The sequence below is a fragment of the Amphiprion ocellaris genome, chromosome 16 (genome assembly GCF_022539595.1).
Source record: "Amphiprion ocellaris isolate individual 3 ecotype Okinawa chromosome 16, ASM2253959v1, whole genome shotgun sequence".
Classification (NCBI taxonomy): Eukaryota; Metazoa; Chordata; class Actinopteri; family Pomacentridae; genus Amphiprion; species Amphiprion ocellaris.
In genome coordinates, this window is record NC_072781.1 from 28,918,958 (window position 1) to 28,937,492 (window position 18,535).

The following is an 18,535-nucleotide window of genomic DNA, read 5'->3' on the forward strand; positions in this document are numbered from 1 at the left end:
GAACCTGCAGATTTCCCCATTATGTGAATAAATAAACCTCCTCTTATCCATTTTATTCAACTATGAACTATATTTTTTGTACAACATTTCATAATTTCATCTTTAATACTGTTTAAATTGATTGTATTTTCTTTTGTCATCTTAATCACATATTGAATATTTTGTCTTCTTCAACTTTTTTGGTGCATTAGTCTCCAAATACAACATCTTTATATTTATGTGCCCTTTGTTTTGCTTGTAAAGTGCCATATACATAAAGTTTGGTTGATTGGTTGATTATAAAATGCTTAATACTAGGCATCACTTTCTTAACTGTCCATTTTTAAGGTCTCATCTTAATTTAAAAAGAACACACACATTGCACTGTGTATCAACTAAAGATGGTAAAAAAGCAAATATTAAAACCTTTAGAATACTAATATAGATAATCATCCAGACTGCGTTCAGGTTCATATAAATACAAATAAACCTGTTATATTCATGAAACATCATAACTATTACAGCGTCACATGTTCGTACATTGCAGCAGCACCCGGAGGCCAGTGGATGACTTCATTGTGGTTATTTATAAAAAGATTGCATCTATCTTAATTAATCAGCGATTAATGCAGCAGCCAGCAATCGCTATCTGACCCAAATCCAACATATCCTCATGCTGGGCCAACAGGTGCAGCTAAAATGCTGCTGATGGATTATGGAGCTGTGAATTCTTTGGGTTTGTGTGGACCTTTTACTCCATTAATGATAATCCTTTGTACCACTACGGCTGCTGAGTGAACTATGCAGTGTTTATCTTCACCTGTAGCCAAAATATGTGTGTGTTTAAAGTTGTAAACGGTAAAAGAATAAACCTTTAGAGAGTTTTGTGATCTTCTGGTTAAATCTGACACAACTACTTGAGGAAAGTAGTTAGAAACTAAGAGGTTTTGTTCAGACACAGCGGTTATGTGACGTTTTGTGTTTTTCATGGAACTAAAACTAGCTGGTTAATGCTAGGAGGAGACTGTGGTTTAAAGAATTCAATATTGGCTGCTGGTAGGAGGCTGGATGTAAACTGTGGTCAACCCTGAGAGCTTTTCTGATGTTTTATGGGACAGTACAAGCAAATACAGCAATACCACATTTCATCAATAACAATGAAAAAATTGTTCAATATTTTTACTGAAATGCATCAAAAGCAAACAGGCAGGAAAGTAAATAGTGAAAACACAAAGACCATTTGCATGAACAAAGTCCAAACCTACTCTATCCATGGATGGAGGGCCTTCATCACCTTCCATGTACCTTCAGGTATAAACTTGGGAGTTAAAACCACTGAAATCAGTTTCTTCAAAGGCTTTAGAAGGTAATGAAAGGTAATAAATTGGAATGAATTTATGTGATCAGTGCTGGCTTGTAAAGATGAGGTTAAACATGATCAGTTATTATATAAATAACTATTCGCTTCCTGTCTTGTTGTTGTGGCTGAGTACTGTAACTCCATTCACCACGTGAAATGCCTTGTGTGCAAGCTCACTTAGCAATAAAGGCTTTCTGATTCTAAAAATTCAGTTTAGTTTCTCAATCTTCCATAAAAACAAACATGATTTCCGTGTAAGCTGAAGTAGTTTTCTTTTTAAGTGTACATTTTGCAAAACATGGCAGCAGCAAAAAATGACCAGAAACTACTTCACTAAAAACCGTCAAAAATGATCAATATCAACTGAAACTGAACATTTTATTGTGAATAAAATTCGCTTCCAGCCTTAGCATGAAGGTGACCCTAACTCCTCCTTCTGACAAACAGCCGTCGTTACTCACAACCCCAGGAAATCATCAGTCGGTCGCGTGTAAACACAGGTTGTCTAAGTGTTTTAACGAATCACCAAATGCTGTTGTTTTTACAGCCAGTACAGTCCATTCATCGCTGCTCTTACTCCATCTGCCCGGTTGTAAAGTCAGCAGAATTTTCAATGAAGACGGAGAAGGAAAAAACTAAAACCTTAAGTCTGAACTCGCCCTCGGAGCAGAGTGTGTGTTTGTGTGTGTCCGAGGAAAAGAGGAACAAGAAATGGAACAAGGGAACGAGTATGTGTGTGTGTGTCCTGGCTGTCACTTCGTGTTGGAGTCATATGCCGTGGTGGGGAGCGCCGAGTGCTGTGAAATCTACAATTACTGTGGTGTGCTGTGTTATGACAGCGCTGGGGCGTCTGGTGACAGCACTAGCCAGCGACAGGCATGGGAGACCTACAGTGTGAGAGTGTGTGTGTGTGTGTGTGTGTGTGCATGCATGCGTGCACGTGTCTGTGTGTGCAAACAGAGAGACAGCACTCGGGCCAAAACATTCCCAACCCCCTTCATGTAAAGCCCACAAACACACACTAAGTCTCAGCGCCTGCAGGGGAGCGTTGCATCCCGATGCTCTGCTGCCCCCGTCTGCCGGTCAGCGGCGGCGCCCGGCTGTCCGCGGGCCTGACGGCGTGCCACCATATTGAGGTTACATGTGACATTGGAGTGACAGAGCTGCAGCGGCTCAAGTCACCAGGTACTGTATTAAATCAGGAGCCTCCCGCCGATGCCACAGCCGATCACATCATCGCCAAGCGCCGCCACGCCGGCCGCATCATCGGGCAGCGCCGGACGAATGAATGTGTGTCATCAGGCTGAGCGGAGGCGTGACTCATGCAATAGGAGAGCGCAGACAGCTTCATCATAACAGGCTGGGAGTGCGTGCAGGGGGATTGTGGGATTTTTTGCTTTTTTTTCAAACTGAAACCTGCAACCCGCCGAGGCTCGCTTTTGGTGGCAATTAAAACACAAAAACAAAAAAAGAAAACAAAAAACGCCCTCACCAGCTCTTTGTCTGCTCAGATCGGAGCCATCAGGCCTCTTTGTCTCCAGGGTGGCTGTGTTCTCCTCTCAAAATAAACCTACTTACATAATGAATCGGCGGCAGCGGCGGCCTGTGAACGCGAGCAGGGGAGTTTTCCGACTCAGTAGAGGCAACAGAAGCGAGATGACGCCCGGTCCTCTCACTCTCCTGTCCTGCAGTCATGTCCTTCCTCTGCTGACGGCCTCATGTTCTACTTTTATCAGGACATTTTGTTACTGCAGCGGTGACTGATGACCTCCAGCGACCATGTCCAGCACTGTGCACATGTACTGTACCACAGACGTGCTGAAGAAAGCCCTTGATAATTCTGTGTGTTAGCATGACAAGCCTCTGTTTAAACCCTCTGAACCCTAAAACCTGCAGGCACGTTGTCTATTAAAAAAAATCTGCAAAATTCCACAATTTGAGTGCCACAAACTCTAAAAGCAGAAATAATTGTTTGATTTTGAACTTCCCCACTGTTCTTGAACTAGTCGTGTGTGGCGCACAGTTCTGTCAAAAAAAATCACCTTATTCTACATCTCATTCAAAAATTTCCCAAAAATGAACCAAAAACTGAAAAACACAAAAAAATTCTGCACTTTTTAGAGCAACTGAGAAGCCATGACTGACTCAGCTGAGACCAGCAGTCATGTGACAAATATTCAGCGTTGTCGGCTGAACTGCAGGCAGTGTTTTCTCAGAGCAGACCGAAGATGACATAGGAGACTGCTGATAAAATCAAACATAGTGGATCAGTAAAATAAATGCAGCATGACTAATACACAGTAAACAGAGGAGAAGCTGATGGAAGATGCATTCAGCATGGTGAAACATCTTTGTAGAGTTGTTGTGTATAAAACTGTTTATAGAGGTTGAAAAAAGTAGTAAAATAGCTATAATAATTGAGCCACTATTGTTCTATAGTGTATAGAACAAGTGTGGTAACGCCATAGTGTTCTTAACACCAGTGGGCAAATGGAAAAAAATGTTGATTCCAGGTTTTTGTCACATAACATTTTTTTTCTTTTTGAATGATTTATGTCATAATAACTGTGTCATACTGCATGAAAGAGTTCTCTCTCCTTCTAGCCATAGTTGTGCTGTTTTTATAGTTGAGCAGGACCTTACAATGCAGTGCAAAATGTAAAAATATAACGAGAGCATTAAAAAAAAACACTAACTGCTCAGTGTTTAGAGTGTTAATACACTACAGACTGTAAAACCAAAGCTAATATGACATTTTCTTGTAGACAACTTGAACTATTTGTGAAACAAAACAATGGTGACGTCAAGTTAAAAGCTTTTGTGCCAAAGTGCTTTATATTTGTAAAATAGCATATGATTGGCAATTTGGATTAACCTAAGAAGTTTAAATATTGGGGTTAAGACTCTATAGTGTTATTTATGGTGTGATTTTACTTGAGTAATTTACATATTGGGGATTGAAACACTACAAAAATTACATAAAATACTACTTTAAATGACCAAAATACATATTAAGGCTAAGACTCTACAATTATGGAGATGAACTTGAGCAACGTAATAATGCATCTAAGACTTTTCCTGTATTATTAATTACAGTACTCAACTAATTTAAAATAAAGTTATTAGTCTACAAAAAAATACATGAAAATTTAACAAATTTAAGGACTCCTTGGATACTCTATGAACAAGGACTGGTTTCATCTCTAATTTTTAGCAATAGTAATATCAAGAAGAAAAGTGTTTGATAGTGTTCAATAGTTTCATTTTAATGCAAAACCACAATGAAAGCACAGAATGAAAATGCAAAGTTCAGCTGCTGTATCACCCCCCTCCCCAGCCCAAGCTTAAAGTGACTATCCTTTCAAAATAAAACACTTGCATATAGCACCCCATGTTTTCTAAAGAGCAGATCATTTGCCAAATTCAGATCATTTACGATATAAGATCAGCAGATGGCCCACATCAAGGTCAGATATTTCAGCGTCTTCTGACATATCAAAGATTCATAACTCAATCCTATGCAGACTCTTTCTAGAGAACTCTGACATTGTTGTTTCTCAGTGACGTCAATACTTCACCGCCTGCAATTACTCAGTACCATTCATGAATAAACTACAGCTTGTCTCTGTCCACTTTCATCTGTTCGATTAGTCACCCATCACTGTCAGATATAAAAATAATCACGCTCTATATAGTGTACGCAGACATGCATGCATACACTGTATATATGTTCATAAGCTGCTTATTTCATTATCCTTTGAATAATTATGTCAGCGCTCCTTGCACTTACATCTCTGCATCCTGATACAACAGTTGTGTATCCCAAAACCACCACGGGCAGGTTTGAAAGGCATCTTATCTTAAAATGAAACAAAAAAAACCTTCAAGATACACTGTTTATCAGAGCCAGGAACTGCAAAAACAACAAAAAAAAGTTGGATATTCAGCTTTTCTTGAACTAATCATGTCTAATTTTTGGTGCTGTTGAAAACAATCAAGCAGACTAGAGCTTAAAACTGTGATAGCTCATCAAAATCACTTCATTCTACATGTCTCGTATAAAATTTTGCTAAAAAATCATGTGCAAACAACAAATTCTGTAAAAGAAAACGCTGCAGTTACTTGTCACTTCAAAATACTGAAACTTTTTGCTTGAACTGCAGGCAGTGTTTACACAGAGCAGAGAGGAAATAAGTATGGAAACAAATGTAAATAGTAAAATATTTATAGCATGTAGAGTCACTATTTTTCCTTATTAGCAATAGCTGTGGGCACTTGGAGCAAGTTGTACATGTTGATTTCAGTTTTATGCAATTTTTGTAAAACAAATAATCCAAGAAATTGAAGTTTTGTTTTTTCTTTTTTAGAATTTTTGGCATGATAACTGTGTCATATTCCACCGAGGGCATTTTCAGTTCTACTTCTAGTCATGGTTGTAGTGTTTCCGTAGAGGTGCCAGACTTTATTTTGGGGAGAAAAATGAGCCCACAGTGAAGAAAAGCAAATAAATGCTCAGAAAGTGTTTGGACTTGAGGTGGATGAGGTACATGAAGGTGTCAACTGTCGCATAATAGAATAAATGCTGCTTCAGAGGCTTTAAAACCTCAGCTGAACTTAAAAGTGGCAGATATCAGTAAAAAAAAACAACCATCAGCACAATAAACATATCTGTAAAAGCTCTGTCATCAGTCAAACTGCGTCTGAAATCAGATGTTGACACGTTTTAATTCCTCAACACAGAAGGTAACGGGAGACTGGGGTCGAGGCCTCAGAGGAAGCGCATCTCAACTTTCACCGGTTTGAACTATGTTTAGTCTCTAAGCCACGTACGACGGCGTGTAATCCAATCCAAGGCTCTATGGGGAAGCGAGACCCCCCGCCAGTGTGTGGTCAAAGTGGATTATAGTACAATAATACTGACACACACAATGTCTGAGATTCATTATCATGTCTGCAGAGTTTCAGCTGCAGCGTTTCACCTCCTCGTGTTGTTCCGGAGCATTTTCAGCTCCAACTCCACATCTGTCCCTGTTTTGCTGTTTTGCTTCGCTACTTTTTTTTCATGTCCTCTCCTTTAAATAATCTCGTTTATTCTATTTTTTGTAATGAGAAACTAGGACAAACTGTTTTTGTTCCCCGTTTTTACAGCAGCGGGTTTTAATGTTGTTGTTCACGTGGAATATTTAATTTATGTTTATTGGGCAGATCGCTGCCTGCGGTAACAGAAGTACGTTTCCTGGCATTTGAATTATCATAAAGTTTTGCTGTAAACGTGGAAGAGATGCATATGTGGTCAGAGAGGCAACGAGACCAACTCTGGGTGAGCTGCAGGACGTATGGAGGACTTTGTGCCTCTTTCCTGCAGATATTTAATTACACAGATTTTACAACTAAAATTTCAAATCCCTGAGTTCATAGATGGTGAAGCATGCTAGGAAAGTCTTCTTTTCACTAATTTAGAACTTCTTTTACTTAATTTAACCAGCAAAGAGCCTCACTAAGATTTAGAATTTGTCTACTAGTGTCCTGACCAAGAATTAATGTACTTCACAGTCACACTGATTCCTCTTTCTACTCCTTAAGAAAGTCTGTGCAGGGAAGTACATCCTGAAATTGTGCGCAAAAGGTGACCATGATAAGCTCTTAAGATAGTTTGCTGCAATTATCTCACCGTTTTTAATCCTCTGATCTCCAAAATCTGCCAGACAAGAGTATAAGAGGCTTGTTGTTACAAAATCAGCAAAATTACACCATGTATCAAAGCTAGAATCTGGAATAACATAGAGAAGCGTCCAATTTTTGGAGAAATTTAATCCAATGTAAGCTTAAAATTGTGGTATGTCGTCAAAACCCTCTTTTTCTTTCAGTCTTATTTAAATATTGGCCAAAAATAAACTCTTCGCAGTAACACAATTCTGTAAATAACAAAAAATTCTGCACTTCTCAGTACACCCTGGACGACATTAGTGAATTAGCTGCAACCAACTGTTGTGTCAGAAAAATTCAGGGAGTTTTCAGCTGAACTGCAGGAAGTGTTTACACAGAGCAGAGAATAAAATAATAAAAATCTAAGTGGAAAAATAGTTTTTTCCAGTATTGGTATCACCTGTGGGCTCTTGGGAAATGTACATATTGATGTCAAGTTTATTCAGTTTTTGCAAAATAAATAATCAAAGGAATTCAATTTTATTTTTTTCATTTTCATATTTTATGGCATTATATCTGTGTCACACTGTACAGAAGATATTTTGACATCTCTCTACTTCTATTCATGGTTGTTCTGTTTCCATAGAGGTGCAGGACTTTAGATTGCAGTGAAAAATGAGCCGACAGTGACTAAAAATGTGATACATGTAGAAGCACTGCTTTCCCTTCCAAGTTGTGTGACATTTCTGCTAATGTACAAATCTTTGCATCAAAGGCAGGCTTTAAATAAGTTTCACCTGAACTGACACCATCTCCCAGAGGCAAAATTAAATAAAATTGCACCCAAAACTCCTCACTTGCTCATGTGCTTATCAGTGGACACTGCAATTCACTGATGCTTCCTAAATGTATTACATGCAGACTACAGAAGCTTCCAGCAGCTCAGAAAGACCAAAAATTACTTTGACAAGAGTGAAATTAAACACTCTAATGTCAGATTTACCCCCAACTGAAACTGACTGATTGTATTTACATGACCGGCGCATTTAAAACGTCAATATCACAGTCAATCATGATCATTTAATTGTGGAAAGCCAACAATATGATTAATATTTAATTAATTGTGCAGCTCTGAATGGCTGTGTTTCAATTAGCATTATTAATAACTCGTTGCATAGGGTAAAATAACGTGAATAAATCCCTCAGATCTGTGCATGATTAAATCTAACACACTCACAGATGCAGGCAATACTGTAAAGCCTCGATTTATATTTAGAAAATGATGAATCACTGTCATATTCAAATTAAACTCCAGTACTGAAAGATAAAATAAATATATTACCACTGGTTTGGGACTTGGGAAATGTATATTACTCTCTTGTGGTAATCCAGCCCTCTTAAAAACATTTAAATCCACCCTAGTTTCTAGTAAACTATACAAATATATTAAAATTGTTCAATTCTAATGCTATCTCCCAGTAGATGTTTGTGTTTATGCATGTCTCTGTGACTTATTTTAGCTCATTATTATTTAATTCAGCTGTCAGACAAACAAATCTAATCAGATTAGAGGTGGTTAGAAAAGTTTCTACACAGATTTTATCCCAGTGAAAACTCTTAAAACGAAACGCAGCTTAAAACTACCAACAGCAAAGGGTGTGTGAAGTGTGAAAGGTTAAAACTCAAGGTGTAAATTCTGCATCAGAGGATTATTGCGATTTATGCTTCGAGCTTGAAGGAAATGAGAAGTCAACAGGTAAGAGGTGACACTTTGACACAGACCCTGCAGAAATCCAGATTACAGTGGGGAAGCTGCCCACGACGGCAGATCAAACTAAGTGCAGCAGCGTTCAGCTCTGGGCTGAAGGTGTTTTTACGGTTTCATCCCTGCTGCTTTCATTGGAACACGGTGACCTACCAGGAAAACAGGATTACTGGAGGTGTTTGGGTCAAACTCCATGTACGAGACACAGTGTCTAACCCGTTTACAGCATAATGGGATTTTAAAGCGAGGATTCCACGACTGAGTAAAAAACCGAGACGAGGCCGTGATGATGATGATGATGACCAAGAGATGATGAAAAAATGAAGCCAAAAATACCAGAGAGGACACAGATAGTTACTAATCTTAAAGGAGAGAAAGTGTGAGTTTTCTTACCCGTCTGTCTGAGGCGACCAGTCTGAATTCTTGTAGGAGTTTCCCAAAGATGGATCTGTGCGTCTTCCTGAAGGGATGAATGGTGCCCTAAAAATAGACAACATAATAAAGAGTTACAACAACTTTTAACATGAGTATATAAAAGGTATTTGCTGAATGAAAATGGTTTGCAGATGTTTTCTACCTGACACGTTTGTTAACACAAGATTATAAAAAGAAAACTCCTTTGTTGAAATTGATGTTTTTGAAGGAGAATATTGGATTTTGTCTGTTAGCTTGAAGTATTTTCTATTTTAAAGAACCAAGACAAAAATATGGTTTTCACGAGGTACAGGAAGGAGGAGAGGCTTTGACACGAGCATATGACTGATGATGTAATATTTGTTTATTGATATTATTTATTTTCTATTTTGTTTGTAAATATGTATATAAATAACTATGGGAGTGGGAACTGAGTGACTGATGGTCGAGATGGAGAAGGGATAGGAGCGTCCTACTCCTTTTCAGATTTGTTGGGTTATTATTTTTTGCTTTGTTTTATTTTATTTTGTTTTTTTGATGTTTGAATGTTTTTATGGCTTCTTTTTCCACATGTCTGACATCAAAACATTCATTCATTTGACAAACTGGGAAGAAAGCTACATATGACAAATCGACATTTTCCCTTGACTTGTGTGGTTACTACAAAACGCACAACACACTTTTGAACTTGAAAACATTCAATCAACAGTATATAAAATGAGGTGCCTAACATATTCATCCTCCAAAAGCAATTCATTACTTCAAGCTAAAGGACAAAATATGATACAAGTTTAGGAACACAGAAAGCAACTCTGTATAGCTGTCAGGGATTACAATTAGAAGAACTCAAGTACAGTCAGGTTCATTGGGCTGGTGACTGTAGAGCGGAGAAGGAGGTAAAGTTTGTCCTATACTGCCACCAAGTGGTGTGGTGTGGTATAACCGGCAGAAAAAAAATTTTTTTAAACATCTGCACATGATTTCCGGGGAGAAAAAATTAAGGTGAGACACCCACATGTGTCACCTTAGTTCAGGGTAATTTCATTTTCTTAAATTTAACTAACTTAACTAATAACTTGGTCCTCAGAAGGACAAGACATACATGTTGCCCTTATTTTTGTCAGAACAGTCCATTCTATCCATGTGATGATATGATAATGCTTGCAGATTTTACAAATGTGCCTTTATATGAAGAGAAAAAAAAATTATTACAAAACTTTAGCTTTGTTTTTGTTTTGTTTTTTTACATGCATCTCACCATAAGATGCAGTTGAGATATCATGCAGGTGGGATACTGTATGACTTAGAAATTAGAAAAAATATGTGCTTAGGAAGATACTGAACCGTGAAGGAAAAAAGCAACTCATTCACATACAATGGCTGGGCTGCAAATTAAATGAACATTAATCACAATAATGGTTTTAGCTTTGCTCCATTACATGAACACTATCTACTCTGGTATTTACGCTTCAAAATGCGGTCTTCTCGTGAAAACCTACATGCACTGTTTTTCCCGCTCATAGAAAAAAATTCCTCGGTTCCATCCAGAACAAATCTGACATTAAAATGCCCTACTCTGCTTTTTTCAAGGTAATTTTTGGTCGCACACCTGACTGAGCACCGCAGCCTACAATATGGGGCATTTAGGGAACATCTGAAAATGTGGTTTCTATTGATAAGCAGATGTTCAGCAAGTGATGTGTTTTGCCTTTTGACAAGTTGGGAGGTGCGACCAAATGAGAAAGTCGGTCACACACCAGAGAAAAAGTTAGTCTGGAGCCCTGAAAATGGATATAAATTTGGATGCAAAGCATATCTGTTGTGCTGCAGAACAACTGTAGAAACTTGCTTGTTTAATGTATCGCTGTGCGAAACCTCAACAGTGTGTTTAAATCTAAGATTTCCATTTATTAAGATGAGACTTTCCACAGTCAGCTGGCGTGCTGCTCACAAAAACTCAGGTCTCCAAAGGGACTCTTTAACTTTCAGTTACATTTCAGTGCGCATGACACATTGAGGTTTAAGCAATGCTTCCCTAATGTGCCTCAACAGCTGAAGCTCTGAACCGTCCTCCATCGTCAAGTTCCATTCCAATAGGACAATTCAGCATTAAAAGCACTACTGGTTGGTGAAAAGACAAAAGATAAAATGATAAACTACATTGTTCCACTCTGAAACCCAGTAAAATCAGAGGACACTCACCAAGACGTAGGTGTCGTGTTCATGCTTCTTCCTGTGCATCGGGACGTCTGTGGACAAAAACACACATCACTGCCAGGCTGAACAGAAGTAAATGTAAAAGGGCATTTTTCCAGCTCTTTGCACAAAAGATAATTCCAGTTTACTACATTGTTTGCCCTATCTTTTCAGTTCTGTTAATTCTAGCAGTAATATTAACATTCTATTCACATGAGTTTGCACTTGTTTAAATGGTATGTTCACAGAAAACACACAAACTTTAAACCAGGAAACAACTCTTGAACCGGACTGCCCTCATATGTGCGGTACAGTTTAAAATTAACTACTGTTTTAACGTTTTTGTTCATTTTAGCTGCTCCAACTGTTTGATTCACTGCGAGCAGATTAGCTAAACACAGCCAACAAACAACATAGAAGTGCCCCGGAGGACACACGGAGCACCGGGAGCTCTGAGCTGACTCGTGCCCGCCGGTATTTACAGTAATAAACAGCGGAATAAACCGTAAAACTGCGCCAAAGTTCAAACCCAAACTGAGGATCAGCTGTTAGCTCGGACGCCCGTTTGAATACGTGTAGTTAGCCGTTAGCCTGTTAGCAAAACAAACCTGCATCCTTGATGTTGATGACATCCACCGACACCATGTCCGGCTTGTCCAGCGGACCCACCTTCCGCTCCGTCACCCCGGACGGAACCACGTCCGGCTTCGGGCCGAACTTTCTGGGGTAGAAGTCCCCGGCATTGTGGTAAGACAGAGCCGAAGACGTGGACATCATTCCGTCCATCGCCATTTTGAACTTCCTGGACCCAGAAGCCCCTTCGATTTGACCGCTCTGCGCATGCGTCAGTCCGCAGATCTGTATATCGTCACACAGTGAAACTACAGTTTGATAGACCGTTCACATGATTTACAGATCTATACTTTATTCAAACCCAAACTTCCGGTATGGAGCACCATTGATGCCAAGATTTTAAACACTGGATTACATTTTGAACCTTTGTTAAGGTCAATTAATGGGTTATCTTCCATGTTATTAATAATTTTAAAAATACTTTAAGTATATATTACAGTTTATTTCACAAAGTACACATTCTTTCATGCAGTGTGCATACAGTTAATACCTACTACTTGGTAGCTTAAATTTGTTTATACACACCATGATACATGCACAGAATTGTGGGTCACAATGGCTAGAAATGCATTCTAGTTTGCTTATTGCAAATCCGACCAAATACAATAGGACATCCAAGTATTTTAAGCACACTGCATTTTACATAATATGTTCTGGAAGGTTCTAAATCTTTTTCTGATATGTTATTCAGTATGGTAGAATGGTATTGGGTACTGCAACGCACACATGGATTGTGCATGATGGAGTAGCAAATAAAGTCATGTTTTTCTTACACAATGGAAAAATGTATACACAAATACACAAAGTAGTTTTAAGGTTTCAAAGTAAAAACGATTAGAAAATAATTTTAAAGAAAAGACAAAAAAGTAAACAACATGCAACAAAAAGAAGCTTACAAAATTGAAAATCAAATAACAGAAATCAACAGAATATTCATTTTGTAAGCAACAATGTCAATAAGTGAATGTTTGCTAGCTTTATTTGTCTTCTATACAACTTAGTCGTCTATTTTTTTTTTCAAATTTTACATCGTTGAGTATGTACTGAATATTGGAAAACAAAGTGTTTCACCTCCAGCATTAATAATTGAAAAAAATCCTCAGTTACAGCTGCTCTTTAATTATATGCGAGTATCCATGACAGTCCAGTGAATGGCGTGTTTGCTAAATGAGAATGAGGAATGTTGCTGGCAAGAGCTGAGAAACGTTAAAATCTGTAAATGCAGATGAGACAGAACAAGTCAGCGGGGTTTAAAATTCATTCATGTAATTCAAGAGGATGAAAGAAAAGCAGAAGCGTGACGGATTCAAGCGTGAAAATGTGAGTATTATGACTGAGAGGCCCTATAGAGTGTGTGTGTGTGTGTGTGTGTGTGTGTGTGTGTGTGTGTGTGTGTGTGTGTGTGTGTGTATTATAAACTCTTTGATTGTGTTTGTTCAGATTTGTTCCACTCTGTGGACTGATGCAGAATGTGAAGTTCGTTTCATGCACCAGTTTGAGATCCAGGGAGAAACTGTGAATGCACACCTTTGAGAAGTTGCAAAAACATATTTATCACGGGTCCCGATGTTGACAGCATGGTGCCTCATGACATCCTGACTCATCATCCACGAAACAGTCTCTGAACTTTTTGATCCCATTGAATATACAGCAGTGATAGCAGGGATAAGCTACAATAAGCCTTCATTAATCCCACAGTGGGGGAATTTGCAGTGATCCAGCAGCAAAGATAATGCAAACATTTCAGGAATATCAGCACAAAAGCAAAAAATCTATGAAAATATACCTAAGTACAAGAAATAACAGTATTTCAGTGGTATTGCACAGATTCTGTCATGAACAGAAATACTGAGAGTATTAGTACTGCACAGATTATTATCTATATTATTCTTGTATATGTGGAAAAATACATATTTGCACAGAATTTTTTCATGTACAACATATTCATAATTCCCACCTATGAATTTGATATAAAGCAAAATTTTGCCAACTTTCTGAATTCATATGCTTTACTCCTGAAGCCTAAGAGACTCCAAAAATATTTGTTATCTTCAACAACTCCTCCAAATTAAAACCAGAATGTTCAAAATCTAATTTGAAATGTCTTCAGATAAGGTCTGGAAATGTTCCAAATGTCATATTGCAAAAGACACTCCAGGGAGATGTTCTGAGAGTTCATGTTCTGCTTTAGAAATGAGAACACTGCAAAAAAATCTAACTCATCTGGGTATTTAAAAAAGACAACAAATACTTCCTGAGTCCATAAACTCAGTCTTCCATTCACTGTTTATGGAACAGCTCCAGACTTCTTACGTTCAAACTTATATCTGTGATTTCTGGTGTTAAGAAAGAGTCAGTTATGTTCACGAGTATTCAGTAAAGTTAAATTTAGGTGGCGTTTCCCTAGAATACTGAAATGGACCTTGGCTAAATGCACTTAAGGACACAAAAGCATATTTGTACTCGTTGTCTTGGTTCCAGATGTGCGTATGCTGTATATTTACTGAGTATGGCAGGTCCTCAAAGAGAAGCACTTATGGTGACATGTTTTGCCATGGTGAAGGTTTTCTCTGTACACATTTTGATAGATGCCACAATGATCACTGTCAGATGTGCAGACAGGAGGGTAAAAAGAGATGTCTGAGGACGAGAGAGCAAAGATCATAAAATTGGAATCGTTTGTATAAGAGGAGAATGAAAAAAGATTTTAAAAAAAGAACAAGTCCGACAGGCAGATTTTTTGTTTCATGAAGGAAGCTGCTCAGACTGAAAAGTGGATGTTTGATTTCCATGTGGTTCACAGACTCTGGATCTGCTTCCTGCCACATCTGTTAATCTAAACACAAAATCAGCATTTACAGCAACAGTGATGATCGTTATTTTTAAAGTGTGTCTGTGGATGAAAAGTTTAAAGATGCATGTGGCTCCATCGAGGACTCTCACTGGGAACAGTTTTCAATTGAACTTTATTTATACAGCACCAATTCATAACATACACTAACGTTCAAAAGTTTGGGGTCACTTAGATATGTCCTTATTTTCGAAAGAAAAGCATTTTTTTTCAATGAAGATAACATTAAATGAATGATAAATCCAGTGTAGACGTTGTTAATGTGGTAAATGACTATTCTAGCTGGAAACAGCTGATTTTTAATGGAATATCTCCATAGTGGTACAGAGGAACATTTCCAGCAACCATCACTCCTGTGTTCTAATGCTACATTGTGTTAGCTAATGGTGTTTAAAGGCTCAGTGATGATTAGAAAACCCTTGTGCAGTTATGTTAGCACATGGATAAAAGTGTGAGTTTGCATGGAAAACATGGAATTGCCTGGGTGACCCCAAACTTTTGAACAGCAGTGTAGATCAGCTCATAGTACTTCACATAGTTAGAAGGTAAAGACCGTATGAGTTTTAAACAAAGAACTCGGAGCCGAAAAGTCTGAGGTTGCCTTTGAGAGGGTTATGGTTACCCTAACCGAAAAACAACCCTTTAACTGTGAAGATTTACAAGATCTTAAAGGTGCTGGACCAGTGAAGGAGAAGGAGAAGCAGGCGAGTTGCACCAGTTGTCATTACAGATCTCATCTTTGCACATGACATAGTCCTGATTACTGAGGAAATTACACAACATCAGGAATTGCTCAACAGGGTCGAAAATTCTGGTGCAAGTGTTGTTTTATATATAAAGACTGAGGCTGTGTCATCTAATGTTGACACAGACAAACGGCTAATCGCCAGGAAAGCAGAACTGATTTGGTGAGTTGAGGACTTCATGCACCTGGGATCATGGAAAAGCTCTTCAACGTGAGACATCAAGGTCAGATTAGCATTAGTAAGGAAAGCATGCAACGAATTGGTCATCAGTCAAGATGTCAAAATCTGTCTCTTCATTGCAACAGTACAATCAGTTCTATTGTACGGATGCAATGTTTGGACGCTTACAGATGCTGAGGAAAAATCACTCGATAGCCCATACAGGAGATTGTGGACCCTGAATATCTCTTTGAGAGACCACATGATAAACAACAAGCTGTATGGAAAGCTACCTAAAGTATCTACAAAGTTGGTGAGAGGCATCTAAAGCTGCCTGATCCAAACTGGTCTTATAGGAGCCTCCAATGGTAAAACTAGAGGAAGACAGCCTTAAATTTCATGGACTTTGTCACAGTAACATGTATTTCTGATTCAGATCAATGTGCAAATTAAAGCATTGTTCATAAGAGGAAATATTCTACTGTCTTCATAGAAATAATGCCGTTTTTTTTTTTAGAGATGATACAGTTATGAGTGTTATTCTTCTGAGATATTGCAAGGGGGTGTTGTTAAACTGGCAGAGCACCCTCTAGTGGTGTGTTTAGGATTAGCATTCCTGCTAAGTTTAAATGAAACTGGAATCGAGCTTGTGGTCGTGTCAAAAGGCTTTCCTACAACTAAGTATCTCTGCAGTCGCTTTCACTTCTTCTCTTTGCCTTTTGTACAGTTATGGAGGAAACAAGCTAAATGCTGACTACACAGGAGGAGACCAGAGGAAGATGACTGAACTGTAAAACTGCAGATCTCATTGTGTTTATTTTGCAGGTTCCCAGTTGTTAAACATCATTCATGTCGTTACACCAAAAACTGGAACATTTCCTGTTTTACAGAGTAGATTATTTGAGTTAAAAGTCATTACTTAAACTGATTTTCAGTTTTATTTCATGATACTCACCTGTCTTATCGTTCCAGTTCTCCTGTTTACCTCTGTAGCTTCTCTTGCTGTTGTTTTTTATAGAAACTTCCATGTTTTCCTTCATCTTTTGCCAGATTGTCTTTGTTCTGCTTGTCATTAAAGACACTGAACTTCTGGTCCTGTGTTTAACTCTGTATCTGAGTTTGTTTATTCCAGAATAATCACACAGGATTAGTGTTTGCTTGAAGTCATTCACAGACAAACAATGTTTTAGAGGAGGGCTGATAACTTTGGAAATCTGTTCTCACATATGAGTTTATGAAGGGGATCAGTGTGGCAGAATTGAAGTTATCAAGAATATTCCTAACTTCCTGAAGTTACTCGTCTATGCAGAACTTCGTGAACTGTTGTGAAAAAAAGTGTTTTGTTCAATTTATACTGTTGGATTTTACAGCAGCCTGTTGTTAACTTGGTCATTCTTCTTTTTGGCTCCAGAAAGCATCAGATTTTACAGTTTTTAGAATAGAATAGAAGATTCTTATTGTCAATTTCTCTGTATATCCAGGACATACAGAGGAACCAAAAGACGTTTCTCTCACACCTTTGTAATAGCACCATGCATTTTTAAAAGAAGGATCAAAATGCAGTATACATAGAATATTAAAATTTTAAATTCTATAAATTTTTAGCTGTATTTTGGAAAAAATTTTACTCTAGCGGTAGAATTTGGCAGTATTTTTCCAGTAATTTATTGCAACGTAGGCTCTGCTGCAGTCAGTTTTAGTACCTTCAGCTCCGCCTGGTTCTCCTCAGATAACCTCCACCGGTTGGTTCAGCCTCAGGCTCAGAGCAGAGTTTCTCCTCCTCCATCTGCCCACCAACATTCCTGCTGACATAAATCATTTTTCTGCCTCCCCCTCATTTGAGTCTAAACAAAAATACTGCCTCAGTCGCTGTAAGTAGCGGCCTGCATGCCGACCCCAAGAGTCCCTGCAGAACTTTAACCAACCAGAGCAGCTCTAACTGAAAACACATCAGTTGTTTTCTCTGTAAACTAATTTGTAAGAACTTTATCTAACTATGTGAGGTAAAAATCTAATTGAATTTAACTGAATTTATCACTGGTGTTCTCACAATGTAAAAGCATTCTCCCGTAAAATAACAGCTGCTGTGATTGTGGTTTATTTTACAATATTTTTACAGTGTTACAGTTTGTTTAGATAGTTGATTACTGTACTTTTCTTAAGCTACATTTTGCTGCAAACAGTGAGGTTTACTGTGAAATACTAGCAGTTGTCGGGGCTATTTTTTTTCTTTGCAGTATTTTACAGTGTTACTATAGTAATTTATTTGAACAGTTAATTTATATTAAATGATGCAGTGCTATACAGAAAAATATGAGGTTTACTGTTAAATACTGTAACTACACTTACCATTAATAACCTGTTTTTACAGTATTGTGTTGCCATAAAAAGCTTTAATTAGCATGTACTGTAGTTATCTGCAAATTACATTTTTTTAATATAATGTCTCTCTTTATGATCTAGAATTAAGTACTAACTCTGTTTAACATTTAAAAATAGTGTACATAAAGCCTTAAAACACCTACAATAATTACAGATAAGATCACATTTTTATGCACTGGGAAATGTATTCAATGGCAGCATTGTATGAAAAACAGGAGTCGAAATCAATCAAATCATTTTGTTGTCATCGTACAACAAAATTCTGTTTGATACTGTCAATATGAAATCAACAGATACTGAAAACAAACAGAATAGAATAGAATAGAATGTGCTTTATTGTCGTTATACAGTTTATAATGAGATTGGCCATAAAAAAAACATGTAGTTTAAAAAAAAAAAAAGAA

The 18,535-nt window shown here is 37.9% G+C and overlaps 1 protein-coding gene across 1 annotated transcript in view; it reads right to left on the bottom strand.

The window, feature by feature from the left end:
* The window catches only part of slc30a6 (solute carrier family 30 member 6), a 94,378-nt gene extending 82,210 nt beyond the window's left edge, over nucleotides 1–12,168 (bottom strand). Inside the window, exons 1-3 of the mRNA XM_023286775.3 lie at nucleotides 11,969–12,168; nucleotides 11,367–11,413; nucleotides 9,144–9,230 (exon numbers count right to left, since the gene is read on the bottom strand). Of these exons, the coding sequence (XP_023142543.2) occupies nucleotides 9,144–9,230; nucleotides 11,367–11,413; nucleotides 11,969–12,152 (318 nt within the window). The 5' untranslated portion in view covers nucleotides 12,153–12,168. The remainder of the gene's footprint in view (nucleotides 1–9,143; nucleotides 9,231–11,366; nucleotides 11,414–11,968) is intronic.
* Between the last annotated feature and the right edge of the window lie 6,367 nt (nucleotides 12,169–18,535).